Source organism: Equus asinus, chromosome 30 (genome assembly GCF_041296235.1).
Source record: "Equus asinus isolate D_3611 breed Donkey chromosome 30, EquAss-T2T_v2, whole genome shotgun sequence".
In the NCBI taxonomy this organism is placed as follows: Eukaryota; Metazoa; Chordata; class Mammalia; order Perissodactyla; family Equidae; genus Equus; species Equus asinus.
This window is the reverse complement of record NC_091819.1, coordinates 22679927-22699139: the sequence shown is the minus strand read 5'-3', so window position 1 is coordinate 22699139 and position 19213 is coordinate 22679927. Positions and strand designations below refer to the sequence as shown.

General features: G+C 40.8%; 1 protein-coding gene across 3 annotated transcripts in view; it reads left to right on the top strand.

Annotated features, from left to right (window-relative positions):
- The window catches only part of ACBD3 (acyl-CoA binding domain containing 3), a 39072-nt gene extending 24624 nt beyond the window's left edge, over positions 1-14448 (top strand). For 2 of the 3 annotated variants that reach the window (XM_044762756.2, XM_070501420.1), the window contains 5 exons: positions 212-370; positions 2127-2301; positions 5983-6169; positions 8094-8390; positions 12300-14448. In XM_044762756.2, coding sequence (XP_044618691.1) covers positions 212-370; positions 2127-2301; positions 5983-6169; positions 8094-8390; positions 12300-12511 — 1030 coding nt within the window. In that variant the 3' untranslated portion in view covers positions 12512-14448. The remainder of the gene's footprint in view (positions 1-211; positions 371-2126; positions 2302-5982; positions 6170-8093; positions 8391-12299) is intronic. The other variant, XM_044762757.2, reaches the window with a different exon arrangement.
- The last annotated feature ends 4765 nt before the right edge of the window (positions 14449-19213 follow it).

Below are 19213 nucleotides of genomic sequence, written 5' to 3'. Positions count from 1 at the left end.
AGCAGTATTTCTTGCTGTGATCCTGTATACTGTGAGATTGACTCCATATGATAAATTTGTACTAGTGGAGTGTATGCTTTGCAAATTTTAATAATATTACCACATTGTTCTCTAAAAAGGTTGTGTTGATTTTCACTGGAAAATAAAGTCTTAAGTTGTTTTTAGACGGGATTCCTTGTCTGAGGTTCATTGTCTGTCCTCAACGGTGTAGGAAGGAGGAGGAGGAGCGAAGGCGGCGTGAAGAGGAAGAAAGAGAACGTGTGCAAAAGGAGGAAGAGAAACGCAGAAGAGAAGAAGAAGAAAGGCTTCGGCGGGAGGAGGAGGAGAGGAGGCGGATAGAGGAAGAGAGGCTTCGGTTAGAGCAGCAAAAGTAAGCTTGTTTTCTGGCTTAGATTAAGCAGGAGAAGTGGACTGCCACACTGTTGTCATCGACCTTTCAGCATTGTGTGCCTTACAGTCATTCTGTGGTTTGTATGACTGGGAGGTAGCCCGATGTTAGCTGCTTGCCGTTTGTACCAATGATGTGTTAGCAAAGAGGGCCTCATCTTAAGCATCATTTGGTTGCAAAAAGGGGACTGTATTGGAAGGATTTGGGATTCGTTCCCAGAACTCATGACTAGAACAGGAGCTAAGGTTTCTCGCTTTCTCTCTGTCTCTGGGTTCACATGATTTCTTGTCTTTGCTTCTCAGCTTTTGTCTCTGTTTCATTCTTCCTGTTCTCTGCAAGTTGTCACACTCTGCTTTGGCATGTGCAAGGCTGTCCCAGCCTGCGTTTATGTGGTCTTTGTTTCCATGCATCTGACAGAGACTGGCTGGGATCTCAGAGACCCAGTTACAGATCCCCAGGACAGAGAAGCTAGTTGATCCAGCCTGTCAGATATCTATTCCTAGTCCCCTAGTACGGAACTTGGGAGCTGAAGCCATTTCTTATTCAGTAAGGGCGATGAGAGCACCTGTCTCAGAAGGGACTGGTTCTTCAAGAGGGAGCCAAGGGCCCAAGGAGGAAGGGATTACCAGCCATAAAACACTGTGAGAAGAAGGCCTGGGGTCCAAGAGGTGGCACAGCATATAGATTAAACCAGAGAACAACAGAGTCCATTGATTTTTCTTGATTATTTGTTCCTCAAAAGCTTCAAACTGACCCAGAGCCTCATTCTTCTCTGGAGAGAGACTATGAGGGGTGGGGAGGGGGAGAGGCATGCCCTAGGTGGACCCAGTGTCCTGTTTTATTCAGCAGTTTGTGAGATTTTGCTTTGTTATTTATCTGTTTATCTATTAATAGATGGCTTTGAGGTCTTTGTTAAGGTGGTCACATAACTGAGTTAAGAAGCATGTGGTTCCTCTGAAAAAAGGTAAAAGAGAATTGTAATAGTTTACAGAAATTAGTATCTCTAAACCTAGTGTGCCCAGATATTATTTTCAGTGTTCTCTTTAAGACAGACTTTAAATGAAATGCTAAGGATCCTCACATTTTCACTGGTTTTATTTATACTTACACAGGGCCACCTGTAACATCTTTTAGCTATTCTTCTGCCTCTTACTGCTTTTCATGTATTTAGGTAGAGAAGCCATGGCCACCACTGAAATATCTCATCTTGCCATCGATGACAACCCGTCCTCTTAGAGCATCATGGTTAGAGACATAGGCTGGAGCCAAAGAGCCTAGCCTTGAAGCCTGGCTCTGGCATCTACTAGCAGTGTAATCATGGTCAAGTTACTGAGCACCCTCACTCCCTCCTCCCTGGAACCCTGCCTCAGAGCATGGTGTGAGGACCGAGTGGCTTAGTATGTGGAAGTGCTGTGAACACTCATGGCTCATAGTACAGGTGCAATAAATGCTAGCAGTGACGATGGTGGTGGTGGTGATGATGATGACAACGACAAAGACAATGACATGCTTATTCTTCCTCTCCATCCCAGATCTTCCTTGAAAAACCCAAGTGAAAAATTAGAGGCCAAGTTTATTTTCTTAAGTCTTTCTTTTGGGCCTGGGACACATGCTGATTGATATATATTACTAGCTTAGTCAGTTTTAAGAGTTATACATTATAAATGACAAGGACATTTTATTTTGTCGTGAACGATCTCCTGTAGTCAGACTAGTATATATTTTTTAATGTTTCTAGGCAGCAGATAATGGCAGCCTTAAACTCCCAGACTGCCGTGCAGTTCCAGCAGTACGCAGCCCAGCAGTATCCAGGGAACTACGAGCAGCAGCAGATTCTCATCCGCCAGTTGCAGGAGCAGCACTATCAGCAGTATATGCAGCAGTTGTATCAAGTCCAGCTTGCACAGCAACAGGTACGATAGACAAGCCCAGAATTCAGCCTCAGAGAGGGTTTTTAGTTTCGTTGGAACTCAAGTTCTTTAACAGTTGCTAATGAATTTTGCATTAGTTAGCTCCTGAGGTATAAAGTAACTTTTAGCTGACCTTCCTTGGGGGGGGAGACTTTAGAGTTTCACGGGGCAGTTATGAAAGACAGTATATGATAGTGAAGCAATAAATGATGGGGCCACCGTCCTATTGTCGTAAGGGTGTTTGGGAGTTGCATGAACCGAGTGTCATTCTCGTGAGTCTGACGTAGACTCTGATAGTGGTCCTGGAACCGTGAGGACTCACTGGCGTTAGCTCAAGGATGTCCTTCAGGCAGTGCACTGTCACAGGCCCGGATAGCTTCCAGTAGGAGCACCCTGTCCCCTGAGGCTGTCAGTTGGTTCTGCAGAGCTGGGTGGGTCTATCTTGATGTTTGTGCTAAGTACAGCAGCTAGACAGTGCTCATCCACAACACAGTGGTAGTCCTCCATCTCCCTACCCCCACACTTTGCTTCCACACAGGAGTAGGTGGTTTAGGGGGGGAAAACAAGGGTTTGAGTTGGGGGCGGGGGCAGATAACCCTTGGATTCTGTGCTGGCTTTGGCGCTCTTGTTTAAGCTCAGACAAGTTACCTGCTACTCTGATTGTTCTGCCTTTTCTCCCAATCAGTAAGAATGGGATATAAAATCCTGGTACCTGTTTTGTTAACCTCACAGGACTACCAGAGGAGTACCATGAGAAAATAGTTACTCTCTAGGAGTGTTTGGTACATATGGAAAATAACCAACTTTACTTTCTTTCTTTTTTTTTTTTGGTGAGTAAGATTAGCCCTGAGCTAACATCTCTTGCTAATCTTCCTCTTTTTTTGCTTGAGGAAGATTAGACCTGAGCTAACATCTGTGCCAGTCCTCCTCTACTTTGTATGTGGGTCACAGCCACAGCATGGCTGATGAATGGTGTAGGTCTGTGCCTGGGATCTGAACCTGTAAATGCGGGCCGCTGAAGCAGAGCATGCTGGCCTTAACCACTGTGCCACGTGGCTGGCCCCTTACATTCATTTTTTACATCTTGCACAGGTCTAAAATGCCTCCTTGATCTTAACCTAGCTAAGTTTTACTTATTTAATTTTCACTTATAAAGCAGTTACCACCTGTCAAAAAATCTGAGTGAAGAAAAGTGTTACGTTAGTGTTGCTCAACATTTCTTGTTAGATGAAGTAATGCTTTGTTGTTTTGCCAAGCTCTTTAAAGTCCTTGAAAATTATTCTTACCTAAACTACGTTTTCGCCTGAGTCTTTACCATTAGTGAACAGTTAAAAAGCAGTGCAGGTTTTGTGCAATCCATGAGAGGAGGAAAAGGATGTCAAACAAGAGTTCCTTCAAGATAACAAGCGGTATTTTTGAGGAATTTCTTTTCTGTCCTCTAAAGCCTGTTTCTACTTTAGCGTATCACTCCCCTTTTCCTGCTTCTTTGATAGGCTTGGAGATAATTTTTCAGTGGGATAGCTCACACACACACTGTCCTGTTTGTAGACTGCTCTCACTTAATGAGAACACAGTCAATAGGGCAAAACCAAGAATATTTGAAACAGAGCTAGAAAGCTGTAATTTAGATTATAGCGATCAAATTTGGTTTATCAAATTGATCAGTTGTCTCTGGGAAGAGAAAAGGAAAGGGACTGAGGAAGAAACACAGGGAACTTCAGCCCCAGAAAGTATTAATTTTTATATAAATACTGAGCAAAATGACAAAATGCGAACACTTGTTAATTTGGGTCTATAGTTACGGGGTGTTTGTTACATTGTTGCTGTATCTTTCTGTGCTTTTAAAACTTAAAAGTATAGAAGAGGATTATGAAAATAATTTCAGTCTATTACATACAATAGATGTATATTCATGGACAGTGGATCCCGGGGAAGGAGTTGTTTATTCTGCTAGAGAGTTTCAAGAAAGGCTTACTGGACGGAGGGGCTGTGCGCTGGACCTGCTGATCATCAACAGAAATGCTTCTTTTGCTTTCCTTCATGTAGTGAATGTTCTGAGTGTGCTGGCTTGTTTTTGTTCTATGCACTTTTTCTGGAAGCTGGTACTTTCTAGAAAACGAATTCGGAAATTATTGAGAATCTAGGCCTTGGAAGAAGGTATTTTAAAATCTTAAGTGTTACTAGCCTGCGCTAGCTGCAGAGAGGTATTGCCATTTGTTTAAGTAAGTGGTTTGTAAATGATATGTCAAATGAAATGTTTATACAGATATGCCAAAATACGTCACTGTTCCTAAACCATGAGATTATAACAGCTTTTTCCTCTAAATTTTCTCTTTCTTTTTTACTATTGTAAACATATGCTTACTTATAAATTAGTGTTTTAGTTTAAAAAGTTACTTAGATGCTCATCAGCAGTAAAATGGATAAGTAAATTTTGTATTTTCACAATGGAATATCCTATAACAATGCAAACAAACTAAATACAATTACTTGTGACCCTGGAGATGAACCTCACAAAAATAATGTTGTGAAAGAAGCCAGACACAGAAAAGAGCATATGTTGTACGATTCCATTTATATAAACTTCAAAGACGGGCAAAGCAAATCTGTAGTCTCACAAGTCAGAATAGGTGTTACCCTTGGGGAGTTTATGGGAAGGGGCGCCAGGGAGGGTCCTGAGATGCAGAGAGTCTGGATCTGGGTGTTGGTTACATGTATGTTTGATTTATGAAAAATGATCAAGCTGTGCATTTATGATTTAGATACTTCTCTGTATGTAATAATTCAATTTAAAGTTCCCCCAAAAGTTACTTAAGTAATACTTAGGTATTTCTACTAGTAATAACTATCCATCTTAATGTAAGAGAAGAACGTCCCAAAATAGTTGTCCTTTGGGTTTAAGGTGTATTTACTCTCCAATTTTGACTCAGAAGACATTTTTATTTCATATTTATGAATATACATATTTTAATCATAATTATGTAAACAGTGACGAATTTTCATTGAGAAAGTGTTTTGACCTCAAACTCCATTTTATAAGCCTATTTAATTCATTTTACAACGTGATTAATAGTTTTCAATTTAATTGTGATAAGAATTTTTTGTATATAGTTTACAGTGAAGATTTAATTTATTGATTTTTTTGGTCCATATTAGAATAATTGTATTTTATTTGTTGGTTACTTTGGGGGCCCACATCAGATTTTTACCAATTACAGCTTCTGCCTTTGTGAATTTTCTTCTGTGACCATTTATTTCTACCAGGTTTAATTTTCCTAATTCAAATTTTTTGTATCTGAATTGTATCAAGAAGATTTTCTTCTTTCAATATTAAGAATAAATGTTACAATGTTCAGTTTTTGCCCTTAATTTTATTTTGGGTTGATTATTTCTACCTACTTTAATTTTTCCTAGTTTTTCTGGTGATCCTCAAGTCACAGAAATGTGATCCTCAGTTGTAGATTTTTGGACATGTTGATTTTTTTTTATCATTTTCAGCTGTTGGTTTGATATTGTACTAAAATTCATTATAGATAGGATAAAAACTGATAAAGTTTATTAGTAATTTCTTGAAGGAGAGTGCTGTGGTAGGGCAAAAACTGGGGGTCAGAATGCATTCCAAGGCGAATGTCCCATTTGTTAGCCTTCCTGGTCAGCGTATCTTCACTTTGTCTCGACTTGTAGGCAGCATTGCAGAAGCAACAGGAAGTAGCAGTAGCTGGGGCTTCTTTGCCTGCATCATCAAAAGTGAATGCAGCTGCACCGAGTGATATGCTGTCAGTTAATGGACAGGCCAAAACCCACACTGACAACTCTGAAAAAGAACTTGAACCAGAAGCTGCAGAAGAAGCCCTGGAGAATGGACCAAAAGGTACAGTTTGGCGTATGTGTTCGTCCACCCAGATGTCATAATTTAGACTTCGTGAAAAGCACAAGTCAGGAAGACAGGGTAACTAGATTTTGATAGTAGTTACATATTTGTGAGAATTGAATGCTTTTTCACTCATTTTAGTCTGAATCTCATGCTTCTGGTGACCCTTCCAATAGTATAGAAGAGCAAATCAGATATCCTGTGGACACTTTGGGTTGTCTTATTATATATATTGGTTCTCTAGTGCTGTGTGACAAATAACACCCAAATTTAGCAGCTTAAAATAATAGTAAACATTTATTATCTCACACGGTTTCTGTGGGTCAGGAATTCAGGAGCAGCTTAGCTGAGTGCCGGTGGTTCTGGTCTCTCATGAGGTTGCAGTCAAGCTAGTGTCTGGGACTGTAATCATGTGATGGCTTGCCTGGGACTAGAGGCTGTGCTTCCAGAATGGTTCCCTCATACGGCTGGCAAGTTGGCGCCGGCGCTTGGCAGGAGGCCTCAGTTCTTGTGCTGGAAAGTCTCTCCTTAGAGCTGCTTCAGTGTCCTCAGCACAGTGGCTGGCTTCCTCCAGAGCACGTGATCCAAAAGAGAACAAGGCAGAAGTGGCCGTGTCTTGTGCCCTTCCTTGGGAAGTAGCACATCAGCACTTCTGCTGCATCCTATTGGTCACACACACCAACCCTGATACGTTTTGGGTGGTGACCTCAGTGCATGAATACCCAGAGGTGGATTACTGGGGGCCATCTTGGAGGCTGGCTGCCATATTACAATGTATTTTTTGAGACTAAAGTACCGTTTTACCTATGAGATAACTTGGGATTTTCAAAGGTCTGCTCTCTTTTCATGGGCAGCTCATTCATTCAACAATTGGTTGAAGATTTTCTGAGTGCTAGGGGTACAGTGGTGAGACAAAGTAACATACATAAAATATAAACTGTAGCCGTGGTAAGTACTGTGATGGAGTGAGAGGTATATTTTAGTTTGAGAGCATGTAATATGAGGCCTGTGACCTAGTCAGAGAAGTCACTGGAGGCTTTCCTGGGGAAGGGACAATTGAGCTGAGAGATCTGAAGCAAGAATAGGAGTTAACTGAGTAGGAAGAGAAGAGCATTTCAGTGACAGTGACCAGGGACAGTGGTAAGGTTCATAAGGAAGCTGGTTTCAGAAATCGTCCTTGCCTTTTTAGAACAAGTAATACAAAAGAGCTTCAGGAAAGACTTTGAAATCCCTTGGTTTACAGCTCTCCTCCTTTTTTTTCCTTTTTCCTGTTATAAGAGTTTACCAGTATTTTCTAATGAATCTTCTGTCAAAGGCTCTGTTTTCCCTCAAAGGGAAGACCCGTTGAGTAGTCCAGCACACCTGGATACTGCTTGGTAACAAGCCCGTACCCCTTTTGACTCAGTGCCCAGCGGTTCTAGTCCTGTCCCAGTGTCTCTGTTTCTTTGAGCTCCTAGAATAGACCCTAGAACTTTGGAATATTCAGAGGTCAAGACTTTTTTTCAAGAGAGAGACTGAAGTCAAGGCCCAGCTTTCTTTGTCCACATCCAAAAGTGAGTTTATTCCGAAGTCCACATCTCTCTTGTTTGTTAGAACGATTCTCTGGCTCCAGGTAGGGAGTTTCCAGGGTCATTCTTAAATCCCCATATGTAAATAGGGCGTTGGGAAAAATCACTTCTAAGATTGTGGATTGCTCTGTCACCTGAAGTGGTGTGACGCCCTCTGCATACCTGTGACACTGTGAAATGTAGTAACTTAGGGGAGACTGAATGGGGAGGCTCTTACACTCCTGAGTCGCTGGTCCGAGGTGGACCGTACTGCACTTGGTGCCTAAGTACAGCTGGGCAGGTGGTCCTCTGCTCATGTTGCTGCCTGCAGGCGAAGGCTCATCCTCTGTAGCTTTTGTAATTCCTGTTGCCTTTAGAATCTCTTCCAGTAATAGCAGCTCCATCCATGTGGACACGACCCCAGATCAAAGACTTTAAAGAGAAGATTCGGCAGGATGCGGATTCCGTGATTACGGTGGGCCGAGGAGAAGTGGTCACTGTTCGAGTACCCACCCATGAAGAAGGATCGTATCTCTTTTGGGAATTTGCTACAGACAATTATGACATTGGGTTTGGGGTATATTTTGAATGGACAGACTCTCCAAACACTGCTGTCAGCGTGCATGTCAGTGAGTCCAGCGATGACGACGAGGACGAGGAAGGTAGAACCATGGGTCTGTATTCGGTAGCTGCTGGGTTGTATGCTGGCAAAAGTGGCAGTGGTTCAGATGTCAGCCAGCCTTATGCTTGCTGATTAACACTTCCTGGACGGGGGTCAGTCTCTTCATTAGTGGGACCTTGGGCTGAAAAGGTTGTGAGAGAAGCCAGCCTCCTGTAGGGGACTGGGGCCAGACATGAATCTTTTTTTGAATGATAATGAGGTCTGTTTGGCTATTTATTTTACTGCTTTCTGAATATTATTTTACTTCCAGCCTTGTGTGTTGAAAAGCTAAATGCAGAAGGTCATTTTGAAAATTTTTAAAGGAGCAAGCAAGAAATTCTGCCAACTCTGGAATTTATTTAAATTTATATTTCTGATATTGGCTTTTTACTAAGATTTTTTGATGTAAATACAGAAACTCACCAGAACATCCTACCTAAAAAACTTTAAATCATTCTTTCCTATTTTACTTGAGTGTAGTTTTTTCTTTTCTCTAAGTAGACAAACTTGAGTGTTTCCAAGGACAGCCTGAAGTACATTGGTCTAAGAAGTGTGTTATCGAATGTATTGCTTATTGATTGAGAAGATAGACTCTTTAATTTTGTTATCCAGAAAAGTTAGAACTCAGGACTTTTGTACACTCTTCGTAAGCACTTAAATATTCGTTGGCTTGATTGAGAGTGGTGTGGCGGGAGCCTCGACTGCGAGGCTGGGGCGGCACCTTCTCAGTTCTTGGCCATCCCTCTCCTTTCCGGTGACGTGCAGGCAGACCGCGTGTTCTTGAAGAGGGCTGGGAACGTTTCCCGGAGCAATGCTGGAGTGAGTTTCAGGAGGTGGTGGTGGAGGTGCGTGGAGGGAGGCTCACGCTCACGCGGCTTTTGAGGTACACAGGTGAATCGCATTGCCACACCGTGCCGCAGTGTGCGCCCTCTGGGCTGCAGTGATATGGAGACACACACACTTGTCTTACATGGCATTTTGTTTTCAGCAATCTTTATTTCTGAGTTCCGCTAGCAAAGTAATGTGTTGCCCAAGGATACTACTGACTAAACGAGAAAGAAAAGAACCACCAGGAGGTGAGAGAGAGACTGAGCAGGCTGCAGGGTGGGTGCCGCTGCCATCGTCTCAGGTGCCCACCGCAACATCGGGACCAGGGACTGAGCCCTGTGCTGGCCCTTCTGATGTACAGGGACTCGTTAAAAATCAGACTGTTTGCAGATGTCTGGGAAGGAAAGTTTTTGTGTGTGTGTGCAAATTATTGTACTTACAAAGAGCTTTGTGAATAATGTGGAAGAATTCTGTGTTCAGAAATAGGTTGAGGTAATATATTTCTCCTACTTGGCTGCCACAGAGCTTCTAAAAGGAGGGTACCTCCTAGTTGAGCCCTCCACCGATTATCGTTTGGGGGTTATTGATGTTGGGAAGAGCACTGGTAACAATGGCCGGGGTCTAGTCCCTCTAGAGCTGGGAACCTTGATGTCCTTGACCTTTGCTCTAATAGATGATATCCTCAAATGGAAAGTGGCATTACCTGTCCTTGTGCCGTTCCTAATCATAAAATGATTTACAAGTAAAACGAATCCGTTAAAACCTCTGTATCAACAGTAAGAACAGTGAGGATTTATTGCTCCCGAGAATTGTGTGCTCAGAGTGAGCATATCTTTCTCCCGCCTGAAGATGTGGCTCACAGACTGCATTTGTCCATGTGCCTCATGCCTCCTTCGGAGGGCTGCTGCTGTGCCGCCATGTCTGTCCTCGTTGTGCGGTTTATGGGGGGAGTCCTTTCTAGCTCAGTTGAAGGGGGAGGAGGAGTCCAGGTTTTTTGTTGGTTTGTTGCTTTGGTTTATCTTAGTTCTTGAAAGATAGAGGAGTTTGTTTTCTTGGAAGAAGCGTGGGTGGTAACCCATCCTACTGCCCTCATTCTCCACTTTCTTTATTGTTTCCAGGTCCCAAGTCTGCTTAAAGTGATGTAAGATGCATTGTTCATCCATCCCAGTAACTTTTAGCTTTACAAATTTTGTACAAAATTTACATCTTCACTTTGTGGACCAATAATCGGTTTCATGGATATCGTTATAGGCAATAGTATACATTTTAAATGGCTCTGTATTTCTCATTTGTAAATGAAGGACATTTAATTTTAAGTATTGCTATGACAAAGCAAATCTGATTTGGGCCTATTTATAAGAGTGTCATCTGCTTTTTTAAAAAATAGACTTTTTTTTTTTTTTAAAGATTGGCGCCTGTGCTAACATCTGTTGCCAATTTTTTTTTTACCCCCTTCTTCTCCCCAAAGCGCCCCAGTACATAGTTGTATATTCTAGTTGTGAGTGCCTCTGGTTGTGCTATGTGGGACGCCCCTCAGCATGGCCTGATGAGCGGTACTGTGTCCATGCCCGGGATCCAAACCAGCGAAACCCGGGCCACCGAAGTGGAGAGCACGAACTTAACCACTTGGCCAAGGGGCCGGCCCCTACAAATAAACTTTTTGTTTTAGAATAGTTTTAGATTTACAGAAAAGTTTCAAAGATAGTGCAGAGTTCCCATATACTCTGCATCCAGTTTCCCCTATGGTTAACATCTTATATTGTACTATGGTGCATTCATCAAACTAGTGAAACAATAGTGATACATTATTAACTGAAGTTCATATTTATTCAAATTTCCTTAGTTTTTACCTGATGTTAGTGGATCCCATCCGGGATGCCACGTTATAGTTAGTTGTCATATCTCCTTGAGCTCCTCTAGGCTGTGAGAGTTTCTCAGACTTTCCTTGTTTAAGTTCCTAGTGGTGGCCATTGACAGTCGTCATGCTTTTAACTCCTGTTGCCGAAATTCACTCTGCCATGTTATAAACCTGAAAGTCGTCGTCTTTTCTGTGCTGAATATTCTCTTGACCTGTTTTTCTTGGGGCTGTTTATATTTAATATGTGAAACAGACTTTGAAGCTGGTTCATAATTTTCTCTTTCCTGCAGGTTTATATAGGTATTTTTTTCCTAACCTTGTATCAGTACAGTTCAGAAAACTGTTAACCAGGGCAAACCTAGAATCAGAACTCATTTTTTGCCTCTGGGATCATCCCTGAGCAACACAGGCCTAGTGAAAATAATTGAGTTTTCACTGTCTCTAAATGCCTACCTCTCTACTGTGGTTTTTCTTGTTTTACTCTTTATATTTAAGACATAAAGAAATTAATAGTCCACATAAGCTCCCTTTCCAGAAACTTCCTAAAGCAGAGTGGACTTACATATTGTTGAAAAGGAGGATCAGAGCAACATTTTCCTTGGTCTTTTTTTTTTTTTTAAGGAAGTTTAGCCGTGAGCTAACATGTGCCGCCACTCCTCCTCTTTTGCCTGAGGAAGACTGGCCCTGAGCCAGCATCCATGCCCATCTCCCTCTGCTTTATATGTGGGATGCCTGCCACAGCATGGCTTGCCAAGTGGTGCCATGTGCACACCCAGGATCTGAATCGGCGAACCCCGAGCTGCCGAAGCAGAATGTGGGAACTTAACCGCTACACCACCGGGCTGGTCCCTTCCTTGGTCTTACTCAGATGAGTGAGATTCCTTCTGTTGGGAGGAATTAGGAATTGAATGGATGTGGAAGGGGAGAAGTGGGGCTTAGAAATAGCAGCAGTGGTCAGAGTACAGAGAGAGAGAGGATACTGACTGCTACCACCACCAGATGTTTACCACTGGGCTCCCAGGGCCCAGACAGTGCTTGGCGCGTGGCAGTTGCTCAGATATAGGAGTAAATGAATGAGGGAGTGAACCAGTATATGCTCGCATGCACATGAGTTGTAGAACGGATTGAGAGAATTCTCCTGAGCAATTTCTCAAAGAAAGGATAGGGTTTAAATGCTTGATGCAAACAGGGTTTTTTTGGATCTCTGCACTGACTTGTCTTTATTCTCTCTCATAGAAAACATCAGTTCTGAAGAGAAAGCCAAAAAAAATGCCAACAAGCCTCTGCTGGATGAGATTGTGCCTGTGTACCGACGGGACTGTCATGAAGAAGTGTATGCCGGCAGCCACCAATATCCAGGGAGAGGAGTCTATCTCCTCAAGTTTGACAACTCCTATTCTTTGTGGAGGTCAAAATCAGTCTACTACAGAGTCTATTATACTAGATAAAGATGTTGTTACAGAGTCTGGAGTCTAGGGTTGGGCAGACAATGGCATTTAATTTGGAATTTCTTTTGACTTTGTAGAGCGTTGCAGTCAGTGTTTACCCTGTTGATTTTGGTCTGATGGTTTGTGAACTCTTGCTGGGAATCAGGATTTCCTTGAGACTCTTAGGAGTTAATGCTTTGGGGTTAACGGGATTCCTCAGACTCAGCTGGCCCTTGGGTGCTGACCAGCAGAGTCACTAGTGGATGCTGCCGTTACACGAGCTGTGTGTTAAATCTTTAAAGTCTCCGAAATAAAACCTCCCAACGTTGACCCCACCTGGCTGATGGCTAGTCCGTTGCTGCCTGCTCCACATGTCTTATGAGAGCCCGTAGTTACCCTGCCCTCTCATTGGAAATCCTTTTGTTAATAGTCTACATGAGGTGCAGCTGACTTTGACTGAAGGTTGTCATTTTTAAAACTTAAAAACTTAAGACCTCACAGATGATAATAGAAAATGAAATTGCCTCAATTTGATCTTGTTCTGAATGACCCAGATTGTTTTTGCTTTGGGCATGGCTGTTTAGTTCAGTTATATTACAGAGAATTATTTTTGAGATAATCTTAAGATAGAATGTTCCAACCTGATTGATAATTTGAGGTATCAAGATAAATAGAACCTCAGACATCTATGTAAGCAAGCCTTCACAAACTCTCAGTCCTTTTTCTTCATCTGACATTCATACTACCGTAGCAAAGCAAAATTAGTTCATTTTTGTCTTGATTTTGCTTTTTAGAGCTTCTCAAATCGAAACTGTTTTCTACACAAGCATATAGCTAACTATATTTTGTAAACTCAAATTGGCACCTACTGAATTAAAATGTTTGAAATCATTTAAATATAATTCAGTGTGTGGGGAATAACATTGCACTAATATGGAAATCACTGCCAGAGAGAGTCCGTTTTTTTTTTTAATTTGTTGCTACTTAGGCACAAACCCTACATGATTCCAGTTTGGAATTACTTATTAGAGAGAATTGGAAATGCATATGTCCATGCTTAAATTTTTTATAGCTTTAATCTGTATTATATCTTTATTGATGGGAAGAGGTACATCTTTGTTTTCCTAAAAACAAATATGGATTAATTGCCTCAAATTTGTATAAGTGATTGACTAGTGTAGAGATTCTTGTTTTCAGAAGGGAGGGCGGTATAGATAGAAAGGGACAAAGATGGCAGTATACACGTGATGTTATTATATGTTGTTACTGAAATACTTAGATTTTTAAAATTTCAAATAATAAATCACTCCTTGTCGGAGGGTTTCCATCGATTAGCTGCAGTATATCCAGTTCACTACATAAGGGGCTGTTTATTTTTTTTGTGTGTTGTATTTCTGTTTTTTTAACCTGTTTTGTTTACCTGACGTTAGATGGTAAATCTAACTCTGTTCTCTTTTGCTTGTTCAGAAACTGGATTATTTTCTCCTAAGCAGTGCTTAATTTGTGTTTTCTAATTTTGATTCAGTAGTCCCAGCTCATAGGTGTCTACACTGTTACATCCAGAACATTTGTCAGGCTGTCCATCAACTCTCATGTATATATGGTCTAGAAACCACGGGGTTAGGCACTTCCTGGCTTTTTTTTAAATGAGAAAATATTGTATTTAAAATGTAAAATAAACTTTTAAAAAGCAGGCACTAATATATATTTCTTCCAGCCTTTGATTACAGATTTGTCCTTGCACATGTTAAGATGAATTATCTTCTAAAAATATAATTGTTCTTGGGAGCAGTGTATGTTACTTTACATAGCAGCAATTCCTGTCACGTGTTCATGTCGGAACGTTTTTGGTTTTAAACTTTTTTATTGCCTTTGGCTGTTGATTAGTACAGTACAAGTGCAATTTCAAAAAGATCCTGAAAATAATATATTTAATCAATTAAAATGTTGATCCGTAACTTGTTGACGTTTCATTGATATAGTTACTCTTTGAAGCACTAGTTCTGTATCTCATCATTTGGGTAGGACAAGAAGAAATGTTTTAAATGATCTTCTCTGTTTAAAAAGTTAAAACACAACAGCAGACTATTTCTGGCTGATTATTTAGTTTTGGTGTGAATTACCCTAGAGGGTTGAAATAGATTTAAAATGTTTCAGACTTCTTGGTGGAAAGGAAGGCACTGACCTTTCTTATTGAAAGTGACTTAGTATAGAATTATTTCCCCTGCACAACCGTATGCTTACCATGTTTGCAGTATATGGAGAGGGCCTACTTTACAAAGAGCTCCTGAGGTGTGGCCCCTGCAAAGCAGTGGTGAGGGGGGTGCCCAGTCAGTGTGAGGGGGAGTGCCAGAGATGGTTCTAAAAATGACACCCCTGAAATGCAGAGTGACGTGGACATTAAAGTTGTTTTTCCTTTTGAAATGTGGAGAGAGAGAGAATGAGGTGATCATCTTGGTTTTTTCTGTGTTGGGGTATCATGAAGCCAAACCAGAGAACAGTTAGGGAGAGCTGCCGACATGCGAGCACACGATGGAAACCAGGCTGCTGAGTCTGACTGTCTGTCGTACGGAAGAGGAGGAGCAAGCAGTTCAAAATGAGAAATGGGAGCCATTCGTTCCGTGGGACCCAGAGTAGAGCAGTCTACAGCCAAAGCCAGCTCTCCGTCTGTCCCCAGCTCCTTCTCAGTTCAGCACTTCCGTCGGCACCCTAAAATAGAAGCATGTGTATCTACCTGGGGCAGAGCAGATCTTAACGTCCATTCACTAACTTTTCAAAATGTGTGTTACTCAGTATTGCACTTTCATCTCTCATTATTTGCCTAGGATTTTTCAGCTTGCTTATTGAAAGTTTTTTAAGACCAGGTTGATTATTGTCCTTTTCACCACCCTTATTTTGAATTTATTACATCGTCATTGTTTCAGGTGTTTATTATTTTGCTTGATTTGTTCTGCAATGAAAGACGGAAGCGCTAGCTCCATTTTTATTAGTTGACGTGCCACTTATGGGTTGTGATTTGATTAGGGTACTTAATTCAGTACCAGGAAACTAAGAGGCTGACTTTTCCAGAATTGACATTGGCATTTGACTCAGGTAGTTAAACATGGGGTAAAAGTATAAAATAGCAGTTAACTTACCTGTTGTAGCTGTAACGAACGCTTGTGTGTGATTGCTCAGTTCGGCCAGACGACGACCTGGTGACTTGCAAGGCTGTATCTGAAAAGAGCAAGTACAAATTCGATAGTAAGTGCTGATTTTTTATTGACCTTTCCTTAATGGTATATCTATACAATTATAACAATTTTTGCCCTTTTCTGAGATAATGAATTTAAATGTCTCCAGTTGAAGGTGATATAACTTTTTTGGGGTGGGGTATGGTAAAATATGGAAAACATAAACATGTCTTTTTCATAAAGTCTACAATTTTGCAACTTTTAAAATTCCAGGTCGTGTTTGGAGAATTTTTCTTGTTAGTGAATCTGGGTCTCCTGTGTTCTTATCTGCTGTGTGTTTTTCCACAGAGTGGCTCTCTGGCCCTTTTTCTGTGATTGAACGTTTTAGGTTACTTCGATTTCTTATTGTGAATGGTTTTCCAGTGAACATCCTTTTATATGTCTTACTGCAAACCTGCGTGAGTTTTTCAAGAGTATATATACCAAAAAATGGAACTGCTGGATCATAAGTTCTGTGCATTTTTTATTTTAATGGACCCTGCCAGGTTGTCCTCCAGAGTGGCTAAACCAATTTCCCTGGTAGTATGAGAATACTGCTTTTTTTAAAGATTTTGTTTTTTTCCTTTTTCTCCCCAAAGCACCCCTGGTACATAGTTGTGTATTTTCAGTTGTGGGTCCTTCTAGTTGTGGCATGTGGGATGCCACCTCAGCATGGCCTGATGAGGGTGCCGTGTCTACCCCCAGGATCCGAACAGGCAAAACCCTGGGCCACCGAAGTGGAGTACGCAAACTTAACCACTCGGCCACGGGGCCAGCCCCAAAAGAATACTGCTTTTTTTCCGTCAACACTTGATAGTTATTATCAGTGTTGGTCAATCTGATGGGTGAAAAATAAAACTTCATTTTTAGGTGTGTTTCCCTGATAACTAGAAAGATGAAACACCCATTTTTATTGGTCACTTGTATTTCCTCTCCTCTAAGACTTGTTTATGTCCTTTACCCATTTTTCAGGTGGGTAATTTTTTATATTGATTATTAGCATTTAAAAATATAGTTTGTATACTAATCATACATTATATATAAGTGCTTTCTCCCATTTTGTTGCTAGTCTGTTAGTTTGGTTTAGTGTTTTGTGTGTGTATGTGTCTGTTTGGTCACAGATGTTATAAACTGTGTTGTCAGTTTTATACAGTTTTTTCCTTTATGGCTTTTACTTATATCCATATATATATATGAGTCTGATTCTGAACTCTGTTCCGTTTATCTATTTGACCTTTTATGTGCTAATATTACACTTAAATTGCTATAGTTTTAAAATATATTCTGATACAAGGCAAATCTCCCCTTTTTCTTGGCTTTCTTCCATATGAATTTAATCATTCGCTTGTCAGATTTCATGAAAAATCTTAATGGGATTTACATTGGAATATTGCATTGAATTTATAGATTAATTGGTGGAGATTTGGCCTACTGATTTTTAATGTGAGCTTAGATTGCCTTTTTAAAAGATTGATCATTCTTTGTTCTTAAATGGTATCTTTAGTAGACGAGATGGAAGATACAACCCTTAAGAGGTCTTTCCTGCCATTATTAGTTAGAATACTGGCTAATCTGGAACAACAGAGACTCAAAAATGAAATGGTTCAAATAAAACAGTTTGCTCTCCTGTATAGGCCAAAGGAGGTCATGAAGGGATTGACGGCCGCACGTTTCTTTAATTTTGTTGCTCCACCATCCTAAGGGTTGGTATTTGATTTTGTGTGCATAGTTAGAGGCAGGCTTGCCAGGATCGCATCACCGCTTAAAGCAGGATAAGGAGAGGGTTGGTCCATGCCCAGTTTTGAAGGGAAAAACCCTTGCTTCTGTTGGTTTTCCGTTAGCAAGTACTTAGCTGTGTGGCCTCCTCCGACTGCAGTGTCTCTAACTGGGCAGTCATCTGCCCAGCCAACACTCAGAGAGGGGCAAGGGTCTGTTATGGAGTGGAAGTGGATTCTGGGGACAGTTAGCAGACTGCATTTATCAGGTGACTTTTAAAATATCTAACTTTTCATTGATTTTTTTCTATTATAAAACCCTTCTGCAGTTCATTCATTTTAGAAAATTTAGACAGGATCTATAGGTGAAATGAATAAAACTAAAGTTATAAACCTACCACTGGGAGATCATAGTTATCATTTGGGAACTTTCCTTCTGTTTTTTTTCTAGTTTTCGATTATGATACAATCCTGGCATACTCATGGAGCGTAAATGAGTGCTCATGTGCCACCACGCACACTGGTCACATTAGCCCTTTTGCCTTATTTGCTTCAGCTCTTGTCTCCATGATGAAACGTTAATGATAGTTTGAGCCCTGTGTGCTTTCCCCTGATCACCATTCCTCTCCGTTCCTCCCAAAGACAGTCGTCATCCTGATTTTCATGTTTATCGTTCCATGTGGTCTTTATAACAATATATGTTGCCAGAAAAAGGAGATAGTATAGTTTTGCAGAATGCTTTGAATTTTATAGAAAATAATATCATTTGACACTTTTTCCTGATCTACAGTGATTTTAGTGGGTGGCTGCATATAGCTCTACTCTTAGAGTAATCCACCGTGTGGGTACCGTATATCTCCATGTGGTCACTGTCCTGCTGTTGGAATTCAGGGTTTTCCTCAGGTTTCCACTGTTGTAGACGTTCTTGCACATGTCTGCTTATGTAGAAGTGCAGGAGTTTCTCCAGTGTGTGTACCACAAAATAGACCTAAGCCAGAAGCCATGTAGATCTTCACCTGTTCTCGATAATGCAAAACTGCTCTGTAAGTGATGGTGCCAACTTCAACTCCCAGAAGCAACTTTACCAATTTGATGGGTGTAAAACAGAATTTCGTCTGTGGTTTAATTTGCATTTCCTTGATAACCAGTGAGAGTAAGCATCTTTCCGTGTTACTAGTCTTCTGTATTTTAAAATGTTCTTTGCATTTCAATGTTAAGTACACCTGAGATTTATTTTGGGCGTGAGGTAGGAGTTTGATGTTATGTTTCTATAGAAATAACTAAAATTATTCCAGTATCGTTCATAGACTAGTTATCCTTTGTATATTTTTATGTATGTATTTATGAGTCTGCTATATAGATACAAAGTGTATACACACACACACACGCTTTGTGTGTGTATATCTGTGGGCTTTTTATTCTGATATTATTTTTTTGTCTACTTTTGTACTAGAATCACACTCTTAATTACTTTAGCTTTAAAATAAGTCTTACTATCTGGGAGAGTGAAATGCCCTTCCCTTCCGCTTTATTTTTCAAGATTGTTTTGGATAGCTTTGGTACTTTGCTGTATGAATTTTACTTTTTTTTTCCTTTTAACTTTTTGAATATTAATACATTTACATGATTCAAAATTCAAAAGGCTTCTGTGAAAAAGAGTTTCCCACCCTGTCCCCAGCCACCCGAGGACTCAGCCTTTGCTCCTTAGAGGCAACCAGTATTACCGGTTTCATATATATCATTCATATCCAAGTAAATAGGTACATATTTATACATTCTCCCTTACCTAGTGTGTT